This window comes from Patella vulgata, chromosome 6 (assembly GCF_932274485.2).
Source record: "Patella vulgata chromosome 6, xgPatVulg1.2, whole genome shotgun sequence".
Classification (NCBI taxonomy): Eukaryota; Metazoa; Mollusca; class Gastropoda; family Patellidae; genus Patella; species Patella vulgata.
Genome location: NC_065884.2, coordinates 52,323,737 through 52,336,047, shown reverse-complemented (window position 1 = coordinate 52,336,047; position 12,311 = coordinate 52,323,737). Strand labels below are relative to the sequence as shown.

The 12,311-nt window shown below is 30.6% G+C and overlaps 1 protein-coding gene across 1 annotated transcript; it reads left to right on the top strand.

The window, feature by feature from the left end:
- Positions 1-356: 356 nt before the first annotated feature.
- On the top strand, positions 357-11,812 carry LOC126823587 (di-N-acetylchitobiase). The gene is made up of 9 exons (XM_050552505.2): positions 357-733; positions 4,024-4,171; positions 4,468-4,688; positions 5,657-5,834; positions 6,344-6,438; positions 6,718-6,885; positions 7,240-7,339; positions 8,289-8,438; positions 8,801-11,812. Exons 1-9 carry the CDS (start codon positions 584-586, stop codon positions 8,962-8,964), a joined length of 1,374 nt encoding a protein of 457 aa, XP_050408462.1. The 5' UTR covers positions 357-583; the 3' UTR covers positions 8,965-11,812.
- The last annotated feature ends 499 nt before the right edge of the window (positions 11,813-12,311 follow it).

Here is a 12,311-nt window from a genome sequence, read left to right as displayed (position 1 = left end):
GACCCCCTCCCCCCAGCCCCTACCTCCGCTAATAGTCATCTTTTTAAAAAAATTTATTATTTTAAAAAATACATCTCTCCCATAAATAAAAATCTCATGTAAAGACAAATAACTTGGATTAAACATCCAAGTAATGCTTCAGGTAATGCAAAAGAAAGCGATCATTTATATCTAAAATTTTATGTTTATTGCATTTCAGTATTTTACAAACAAATAGAAATTGTGCGTTGCGGGTGGTCGATATGCGGCATGTTGCGCCCCAGCCCATGAGGGCCCTTCTCCGCGTTATAAATTCGGTAACATGCGCCAAGTCAATCAACGCACCTTGCTTTATCGGCGTGAATGTTCAAGAATAGATACAGCTGATGACGTCAACCTCGCATAGTTCTTGGCGACCGATAATGGCGGCGATGTAATGCAACAAATAAAACCTGTTTGTTAGACAGTTCTTTATTGTGAAGACGGATTGGATCTTTATGAATTAACACCTCACTAATCCACTGCCGTTGGGGAATATTATAATTTTTGGAATTACAAGTATTATTGAGACTGAATCAAGGCAATTCCGGTGAAAACAGTCAACATGCCTTCGACCTACAAAAAATTAATATACGACACCTTCATCTTGCTAATAATAACAGTTTTGTGTGTTGGAAATAAAAGAAGTCCGTGTGCATGTCGAGATGTGTCTAATTGCGATTATCTACCAAAAAATGACGAAGTTGGAAAAGAGGTATGTGTATACTCAAACAAGAATTGTCAAGGTAGAATTAATGCAATACCATTTACACCTGCGCGCGAGGTTATAGAAATCATATCTCAATTCAATGTAATGACTGAAATTTCATACAATTGAAACAAGTAGACTTTGTACACAGTATATATTACACTCTGAATATTGACAATTTTGAAGTTAACCATATTATTATATTAAATATAGGTGTGCAAAAATATACAGTGTAGTAATATATATATTACATCAGGTACAATGATATATTATATATTCTGCTAAGAATGAATCATGCAGACTCTGATGAATTAACATAATTCCAGTCACATAAGACAAATATACAGTCTTTATTGAATCAATACATGAATTATTCATACCATGAAGCAGCAAAGTTAGATGCTATATGTTTGTTATCTATTGTATTTATTTTTACATTGTTGCCATACTTTTATATTATATAGAATGTTTATGGAAAATAACTTTGTCTTATAAGACATTTTGCAATATGGTGCAGGCTTTATTTTACCATATTAAACTCTGTAACAGTTTTGATATATTAATTATATATACACTTTGAGTTATTTCAAAATATACTTAATTGTTGTACACAGTACTTAACATATTATTAATGTGTATTCCTTATAACCTGGTCATCAATTAAAGATGCATTATGTAAGAACTAAATTTGCCTAATGCATATCTTTCTTTTGTCCTCAAATCTTATATAAATCATTAATTAGGCATTTATTCAGATATCAAGCTCATAATCAACACTCTAGATCATCAGATGCTTTTAATTTTCAGTGGGGTTAAACATGATTGCTAGTTAATGATTTAATTTAAAAATGGATAATCAAGACTTTGTTTATTATCGTAACAATGGTAGCAATGACAATTGAGACTCCACCGTTCTTCAAACGGCAGTAACTCCAATCAGAATGAAATGAACATATTATTCCCTTTTCATTTTCTAGCAAGAGCTACAATCTCATCATCTGAATCTTGCATAATGCATCTTACAGGGATGTTTTAGTGTTCGCAAACTACAATACTATGAAAGTTTTATCTCTTAAAGAGATATCACTAGTTCCATTCAGTATTACCAAGATATTATGAATTGAAAGTTCGTCAACAGGAGATTATGTACCTTTAATAGTTTGATTTTATTTTTTAATTAAATGTTAATTTATCAATTTAAGTACATTTTAGTATAGATTAAACTGTGAAAATTGGATATTGAAGGAAAAATTCAAATTCTCATCTGATGGAATGGGCCTTTAAATAATAAACAGTTTTAAACAATATATAATAATTAACCTTTAGTATTTTCACACCTCTAGTTTGTACTGAATGAAATATATAAAATATTGTAGCTTGCAATAATAAAAAGGACTTTTTGCTTTATGAAAGCAATGTTAAACAAACAAAAAACAACAAAGGCTACCATTAACATATGAAATTAAGAGCTTGAAAAAAGATTTATACTAGAATCATCTTATTTTTATTATGATTTGTTGTATAGGTTTAAAATAAATATATTACTTACTGTTATATAATATTAATTTATTACTCACTGTAAATATGCATTGAAATGAAAATGTGAAGAATGAATGCACTGTGGTTAAATGTGTATTACAAGAAAACAATGTGTATTACAAGATGTGGTTTATTTGTATATTGGGGGAGCCACGGTGGATAAGTGGGTAAGACGCTGGCTCGCTAGCCTGGAGATCGCCTGTTCGATCCCTGCATTGGCCTAGATAATTCATTGGGATTTTCTGACGTGGTTTCCCCTTGTCAGTGTCTGACAAGGACAGCTGTCTAGTCATTTGGATGGCACGAAAAACCGAGATTCCATGTTCCATATATTCAATTCTAAAAAAAATCCAGAAATCTGAGCTAATTCTGAACAGAAAACCTTAAATAAATTTTGAACTTCATTGGAAATTAAGGACAAATAAATTATACTATTATATCCAGCACAATCAACTGTTGCATGTGACTTTAAACAGTCCATTGTTGAATATTATGTGGGGAAATCACATGACTAAGAAATGATTGTTCTTCATTCCTACTTAAATTTTAAAGATGAATAGGTCATTGATTCATTTTCTCTTATTGTTATAAAAGAAAAGTGGAAATCTGTCCTCACAAACAACATAAAGTTTCCACAGCAAGCTGCTTTAAAAATGCAACTTCCAGTGTACATCATTCATTTAAATGAACTAGGCTCTATGTAAATCACTTTAATTCGGGTCAAATTAGAATAAATATATTAAATTGGGTTGGTCTTAATTGAATAGAGATAGGCAAAGAGATTATCATCCCGCAAAATATAAAAACATACAGAATACAATGAAATACAATGGAATAAATTTTTGAGTGACTCAAAATCAAATAAGTCTAGCCATCTTAATGTTTTGCAATAATCTAAAAGAGTAATTTAATGAAATATATTAATCACATGTAGAGTAAATTGTTCAAACAGTATTTAGTAATTGACACAGATTAACACAAGTTATAATAATTATTTGGAATACAGGTTGGTTACTTGGATGTTAATATTTCATCTTAGTTCTTTGCATGATAAAGACGAGAGACCACTCCTTAAATTATCGCCAGAAATAAACATATAAGTAACCCTGTGTTCAACATACATGTAATTGTGTCATGTGTTATTTCTGTAGAATAATATAATGTTGTTTTGGAAATGAAATGGTGTTTTAAGATCTACTGTTCTGCACTGACTGGGCTAATGAAGATGGGCATATGCCATACAGTATGCTATGGGGGAAAGTTTGTCCGGTCGGCCTACTCTTATTTCGAATTGAAACTTTCATTTAAGTGCAAGCCAATGTGCACATGGGACTTTTTGAACCTTCCGAACAACTATGCATTTCCCTTGCCAGGCCCTGCGCCACTGTGGCTCAGTGATATTGGCTCGCTAACCGGGAGGTCCCGTGCTCAATCCCTGCGGTGTCCAAGAAAGTTCATCAGGATTTTCCAGTGTGGTTCCTCCTTGTCAGTGGTGCAGGACTGAAAGCCTTGCAAGAAACAAAATATACTGTAGAAAAACTGAGGTCCCGTGTACACATTGGAGTGCATATAAAGATCCCTTGGCAATTGGAATTTGATATAAGAGTAGGACGTAGCACCACTGTCCAGGCAATATTTCCCTCATAGCACACGGTATAGCGTATGTCAGTCTTCATTAACTCGGTTGGAGCAGAACAGTTGGACGTTAATTTTATACCCCATTTCAATTCATTTCTTTTTTTCTTATTTTTTTCTAGGTTTTTGTACTGACTAATGGTAGTTCTGAATACAAAGAATGGCATTGGGATACCGTGACAACAGTAGTAGATGAAGATAAACATAATTTAGATGTGATGTGCTATGCTCACAGTCAACACAAAAAATATGGTATCATCATAAAGTTAGGTAAAATTAGATTGGAAAATCAAATATTCATACTAGCATCCTATATAATTTATATGTTGAAGACATTGCAAGAGCCATCAGTTGTGATTGACCATATTGACATATGATTAATTATTAATGCTTTAATCAAAAGTTATTGTTCTTGTTAACTATTAAAATTCTTGTTGACCCTCTAGTGGCTGAAGTTACCTATAATTATTTCATGTTTGATTGCCCGATTACCTTAATATCCGCATATTTTTAATGTGTACTGTGGAATTAAAATATTTTGTTAAGATATATTTTTTCATCTACAGATGATATTGCCGCTTTTGATGACCTTAGTTCTAATAATACAAATGTCATATCTTGGGTGGAGGAGTTTAGAATCAAGGCAAGAGACACAAGGGCAGACGTAGTTATACTGGATCTTATGCCTCTTATCCCCAGGTTAACCAAGAATGAAAAAGACGATCGTGTTCAAATAGATTTGTTTCTAGCTAAACTGAAACAGTCATTTCTTTCACCGCCAGGCAAGGTAACCCTCTATACTCTTTGAAAATGTAACAACATCCCATGCCCTTCTACAAAAACTATTTCAAAGTTGTTTTATTGGAAATATAAAAATTATTCAACTGAGAAAATTTTGATGAGCAAAAGACATAACTAAGTTGTGTACAAAGTGTCATAAAGATATCTTAAAGTGTTCCCTGAAATATACACTGGAAACAAAATATTTATTAAATATAAATCAGTTGTATTCAGAATGTGACATCAACTGCCTTGTTGTTATACATGAAATTGTGCAGTATGATTTTTGTTTGAGTTTGAAGTCTTTCCATTATCTTCTTTATTATATTCCTGTTTTTACCTTTATTACTTTTTTACAAAAGCATGTGATATCTAATGATATGTATTTATTTTTACGATATAGGAAATTGTTTTATGTTATTTTTCCCAATCCCTATTCCTTTTTTCTGAAAATTAATGAAGTCAGAATTGTCAAAAACACACTTTTATGGAATAACAATTACTATGGTTTATTTCACTGCGACGTTTCAACAAGATTTCACAAGTCGTTATCAATCATATACACAAATAGATTTGACTTATTCTTTGAATGGCATTTAGTAATTGGAACATAATCAAAAACACACTTTTATGGAATAACAATTACTATGGTTTATTTCACTGCGATGTTTCAACAAGATTTCACAAGTCGTTATCAAGCATATACACAAATTTGATAACGACTTGTGAAATCTTTAGTGAAATAAACCATAGTAATTGTTATTCCATAAAAGTGTGTTTTTGATTATGTTCCAATTACTAATAAATGCCATTCAAAGAGTAAGTCAAAGTTGTATTATGATGGAACAAGACATTTATTTGACAATTTGGGGTTTTGCTATAGATCGGCCTGTTTATTTCAAAGTGTTTTAAAACTCATCTCTCTCTCTCTCTCTCTCTTTCTCTCGTATATCAAAGTGTGATTTTGTTTACTAGATGGACTGTATAGTACCATGGAAACCTGTAATTAGCGGAAGTGATGACAGTGAAAGTGTTTCTAGTATGTTAGCTAAATCTTGTGATAGATTTATGCTTAGTCCAGACAGTTATACTTACATTGAAGGATATGGTTGTAAAGCTAGAGCTACAATTCCTATTACAAAGTTAGTCTTAGGTAAAAAAAAACCTTTACTTTAGTCAAATAGCAAAAAAAAAAATGTAGAGGAACTGACCACACTTGTATCGAATTTCAGCCCTGAAAAATCTATTATCAATCCAATTTTTCGATAGATTTGGTATATCTTTCAATGAAAATAAATCTTAAGAATACCTTTGTTGATACAGCATTTTGAATGGATGAAAATGTAATGTCGAGTCCAGGGCTCTTGTGTCAGTTATATTTGCCAGTCATGATTGACTGGCAGTGAAATTGACCTGCTGAATTTACATGCCACAAAATTAGATTTTCAAAGAATTTAACTGTAACACAATAAATACTGTTAAATTAAAAGTTTTAATGTGTAAATTACTGTCAATACACTCAGTAAATGTCAGAAAAATGACCGTTGATCAAAGTTCGCAGTGAAAGTGCTATTCCAGACACCAAATATATTCTTTTGTTGGATTTTGCTGATGTTTGAAACGCTATGACTAGAGATTAGTATTGCAATGGTTTTTTTTTAGGTGTTGATGAGTATGTAACTGCAGGAATAACAGAAGAACGATTGATTATGGCTATACCATGGCATGGATATAGCTATCCTTGTAAATCTTATAATGTGAGTAATCTATATACTACTATTCCTATGAAATCTTATAATGTCTTGGAATTATTACAGGCTGAAGATTTTACCCAGGCAATTCAAATAATTAAACCTATATTTAAGACAATAAATATAGTTACATTAAAAGTTGTTTCTTGGTGTTCAAACAATTATAAATTGTCATATTCTTTGAAAGATAGGAGAAATGTACAAAAATATGCCTTAACTGAACTGAGTGATAAAATTTTAAATTTAGATCCCTGACCTGTATGATATTATGGTTGTTTGTTATAGGAGACTACAATGGTTTGTAAGTTACATAATAAAGACAATACATCTACTTGTGATGTAACAAACAGAGAGAGGGTACCAATAGATGATGTACTAAGATGGAAGGGTATTCAAGTACTCCATTCAGGACACTGGAATAATGCTTATAAAGCTCCTTGTCATGTCTTTAAGGTAAGTCTACCATATATCTAGTTATGTCTTTAAGGTAAGTCTACCTACAATAAATCTGGACGAAATCTGGTCACAAGTCAAATTTTCAGTTGTTCTGGAGTTCCCTCCTTAAATTTGCTATAGACCCCTCATTGAACTAAAAATGTATCATTGGTGATATCAAAATGACTTCGTTGTGTTGAAGAAAACTATAAATGTTTACGATTTTGTTGGTAATGCAGCCTTTCTATTGGATTCTTGGTAGAAATATTTCTTTTATTTGGAGTTCACAAACAGATAATAGAATTTTTGTGAAGAAACACACTTGTTTCATTTGGTAATAAACTTTCTATACTATGTTTCATATTACTACAGAAAAACACAAGTTCAGGTACAACCTATCATCAACTATGGTATGAAGATGTGGAAAGTCTACGGATTAAATACCAGTTTGCTAAAGACATGAACTTAAAAGGTAAACTTTAAAAAAACGACATAATATTGTACATTAAAATATTAATTTTAAAGTTTATAATTTCCTACTAACCATGCGTTATAAAGTTTATACTTTCCTACTAACCATCCATTATAAAGTTTATAATTTCCTACTTACCATGCATTATAAAGTTTATACTTTCCTACTAACCATGCATTATAAAGTTTATACTTTCCTACTAACCATCCATTATAAAGTTTATAATTTTCTACTAACCATCCATTGTAAAGTTTATAATTTTTTACTAACCATCTATTATAAAGTTTATAATTTCCTAGTAACCATGCATTATAAAGTTTATATTTTCCTTCTAACTATCCATTATAAAGTTTATAATTTTCTACTAACCATCCATTATAAAGTTTATAATTTTCTACTAACCATCCATTGTAAAGTTTATAATTTCCTACTAACCATGCGTTATAAAGTTTATACTTTCCTACTAACCATCCATTATAAAGTTTATAATTTTCTACTAACCATCCATTATAAAGTTTATAATTTTCTACTAACTAAACTTCATAAAGTTTATAATTTCCTACTGGCTATATGCATTAAAAAGTTTATAATTTCCTTCTAATATAACATTTATAATTTCCTACTAACAATGATTTATAAACTCTGGAATTTCCTACTAATAATCAATGCATTAAAATTTTTAAAATTCTTTCCTAACTATATGGCTTATATAGTTTGGAATTCCCCCTAACTAGGCATTATAAAGTTTAGAATTCTCTCCTAACTATTGTTCTTAGAATACTCTCCTAACCTTATGGCTGATAAGTTAAGAAATCTTTCCTAACCATGGCTTATTTATAAACTTTAGAATTATCTTATAACCATGCATTATACAGTTTAGTGTAAATTTCAGAATATGCAGGTCTATGCGATGAGCAGGTAATTGATACTGGTAAATTATATTTTGTAGGTATTGCTATATGGACAGGAGATGATCTCTCTAAATCCAAGGTAGATTTTGTGCATGATTTCAATAGCGAGATGTGGAGTTGGATTTTACATGACTTGTTGGGAAAGGGAGAGATCCTTCCTAGAGGACATGAGAAGTTTTATTATGCAAGTGAGTAAAATTTACTATTTGAGTATAGATTATGCTTGAAAACCTGACCAAATTTATTTGTTACATGGCATTGCAATCAAGATAAAAATTCTTTGACATTGTGGTATATATCTCCACATTATTTTGGACTAACATTGTATACATCTTGGTATCAATCAATGCATTTGAATTGGTTCATAATTAAATAAATGTAGACTCTGTGTTACACAGAAAGATAAAGCATTGTTTATTAGATTCATAGGACAATAGGAATGAATTTTTGATTGATGTCATCAAATAATTGGTCATGTTCCTGTCAAGTTAACATACAGGATGTCCAATGTCAACAAGATTTTGAAAATAATTTAAACATTTATTTTCAGATACAGTGACAGGTGTGGCATTGGGATGTTTATTTGGTGGAATGTTGTTGGGTATTGTATTTACATGTATTGGATTCAGACAAATAAAGAACAAAAAGAAAACCCCACCATTTGCAAAAGATCTGGAAGTTGAAGATTATCATGATGACAGTTTTAATTTATAAAAATTTACATTTCTTTTTTCTTTTATACAATCAATTTTTATACGCCTAGATTTTCATGTGGACGTATATTGTCATTGCCCATGTCCTTCCGTCCACGATTTCTTTGGGTGCACTCTAGAGGCCAAAATTCTTGTCGGATATTTCGAAACTTGAAATATAGGTTTATCTCCAAAAGATCTCATTTTCTTTTGATATTGGATCGAAACTTCATGGATTATGGCCCCTGATTGTACGAAAAATCATGTTTTTAGTTTGTGGATACTCTACTGGTCAGAATTTTATCTGATTTTGATGAAACTTAAAATATATGTCCATGTCTTGCAAAATGTGGGCGTATCTTGCATGGCAACAGTTTGTTTCTTTACTGCCGATTTTATTTTCTACAGGTGAGGTTTTAATCAGGCTTTTTCTATCTGAAACTTGTTTTGTATAATAAATGCAGCATATAAAAATTTCTTGACTATTCAAGATATATTTTGAGATGAGCTGACTAAATTTTATGTGGCTTGCTTAGTGTAAATGAGCTACTGGTGAACTTAGGTCTTGTAAAATTAATTGACATATTTTAATAAATTATTGTTTGATATCAACTTTATTAATACTAAACAAAACTAGTATATTTGTATAATATTAAGATTTTTTTTTTTGCAACATTCCATTAACATTGCCTTGAATAGAGATTGAAAAGCAGCTGCAGGTAGACAAAGATAATTTTGATAAGCATCTCTATCGATTATTAATTATCTAATGTGGTAATTAAATGAAATTATGTACCGTAAGCACATATGTTTTTTCTGATTCAAAGTAAGACTTAATGTTTACTAAAATACACTTGAACATATATATGTATGGTAGGCATTATTTAAACATTATCGCATTTATAAAGATATGTAAACCATTGCCTTTAATGATAAATTATATCTAATTGTTATAATTATAAGAGCTCAAATTTCACAAGATTTCTATATTAGAGAAGTGTACAGAATTTTTTTTATTAATATCTGTACATTTATGTAGAGCAATATTACAACACTTGCTTCATTATTCAACATTTAGCTCAGACTTTATTATATAGTTATAGTAGATGTAGTCACACTAGTATTTAGTAAATAAAATGGGTTTAAATTATTAAACACCAGATATTATTTTACATCATAATTATATCGTTTTAAAATACCTATGAGATTTCATTGGTTGATGATGGTGGCATGCCATTATTTTAAATTATAGAAGATGACGGTTATGAGATGATTTAATAGAAATGCATGTGCACGATAGTGTATCTGTATTTTAACTTGTTTAATGGTCTCTAGTGAGACAAAACATAATAATATTGCAGTATCATTATTTTATTACTTTGTCTTGCTATACATTTTTAAATCATACATTACGTGATAATATTGTATACATTTTGATATTAGTCTAGTAATATCTTGTACGTTAATTTATTATTAAAAAACAACTCATTTGTTCGTTCAAATGATTCAAAATTTTAGGACGCTCACATAACGTTAAAAAAATGTCTGCAAGTGATTGACGGATCGGACAGATAACACTAATTATTCAGGAGAAACTGATGTATACTAGAAGCCTATTAGTGAAAGTGTATGTATTAAGACTCTGCCATCTATCCTGTGATAACTGGTTGATCAGGTCAGATGTCCTATATAAATATGAAGTGTACCTTTATATAAGGCAGCGAAACAGATCATTCCAAAATATTTTTTCTATTTGTGTGGGCTTTTTTCTTTTCTTACCACAAACAATTTATGAAATAGAATTTTTTTAAAAATAAGATTTTATTTTGTAATCTTCTTGTATTAGATTGGTTATTGAAATAATATTAAACCCCAGAGCAATTTAGTTCTGATCAGATTTGTTTTGCACATATTTTTTTGTCATATAAGTGTTGTATATTGTAGCATAATTATATAATTCATCTAAATAGCACTTTGAAGGAAATACTTACAAAGAATATAATCTCAGTGGTAGTGGTAGCTCATTCTGTTACGTCATCAGTGAGAGAGAAATGGTGATTTTAGATATGATTAGGTAGACAACTCTACTCCATGGTCGAAATTATGAAACTTGAAACTAAAAGACTGTATTGATCTAAAGCACACAGGGAGCTGCAGTGGCTCAGTGAGTAAAACATTGACTCGCTAACCTGGTGGTTCCATATTTGCTCCCAGCGTTGACCCAGAAAGTTCATTGAGATTTTCCGTATGGTACAAAAAAAAAAATAAAAATTTGTGTGTGCACATAAAAGAATACTTGACAGTTGGAGATATAATATAAGAGTCGGCCATAGTACCGTTGTCTAGGCCAGATTTCCCTCATAGCACACTGTAAGGCATAATCTTGTCTTCTTTAGCCCAGTCGTTAAACCCTATTTCATATTATTTTTATTCTTACAACTTCTTGTATGCATTATTAATATGCTTTTAAGACAATTTATATATTGATGTACATATTTAGCTTTTGGTGATAGTTGAATTTGTTTTCAAACACTAAATGTATATTATTCATATATAGAGTTACAGTTATTTTATGTACAGCAAACTTGCAATGCTAAGATAATATTGTACTGTTTTTAAGTTTTAATATACTGTAGAATATTAGAGTTCATGTTGTGCCTTATATTAATTTTTATTTTTGATACAATTGCATACAATCTCACTTGTTGTGTATATTTTCATGTTTCGTAGTATTTTTAATGAGGAAGTTGTGCTGTAAATTTGTTGTATACAGTAACCTGCAGTGATAAAAGATTTTTATTGTCCTTGTTGTCATAATATATGATCTGTATTAAATGTTAGCTCCAATAAAAAGCTTTCTATGTTTAGAAGTGTTTTTCATATAGTGGGTGTGTTTGGGAGATATGAATAAATCAAAGTTTACAATGTAAACATTACAGTTGGGTTGTTGATTAATCATAAATATAGCAATAATTTTTTTTTGATGACATTTTTTGTTATTTGGGGTGGTAAACTACAATTAAAGGTCACCGGAAAAGGTTCATAAATTTTTTAAATAATGCAAGTAATTATGTCAACATATCCTTTCCATAAGTATAACACGAACCCGAATGTCAATATTACCTGCAACAGGTAAATTTCAACGTCAGCAATTTCCGGCATTCTCCGTGGGTAGTCGTAACTTTCCGTAAATTTGACGTCATTTTAGTCCTTCTGCTCATATTCTAGTCTATATTTCTATGTGCAGAAGGACTAAAATGACGTCACGGATTGCTTATTGACGGAAAGTTCCGACTACCGACGGAGAACGGCGGAAATTACTAATGTTGAAATTTACCTGTTGCAGTTAATATTGACGTTCAGGCTCCT

What these genes read in the sequence shown, in the direction of transcription:
- LOC126823587 (XM_050552505.2), top strand. Translation starts at nt 584, where the DNA reads ATGCCTTCGACCTACAAAAAATTAATATACGACACCTTCATCTTGCTA. An exon ending in ATGACGAAGTTGGAAAAGAG is followed by an intron (nt 734 to 4,023) that starts GTATGTGTATAC and finishes ATTTTTTTCTAG; the next exon opens with GTTTTTGTACTGACTAATGG. An exon ending in TAAAGACATGAACTTAAAAG is followed by an intron (nt 7,340 to 8,288) that starts GTAAACTTTAAA and finishes TATATTTTGTAG; the next exon opens with GTATTGCTATATGGACAGGA.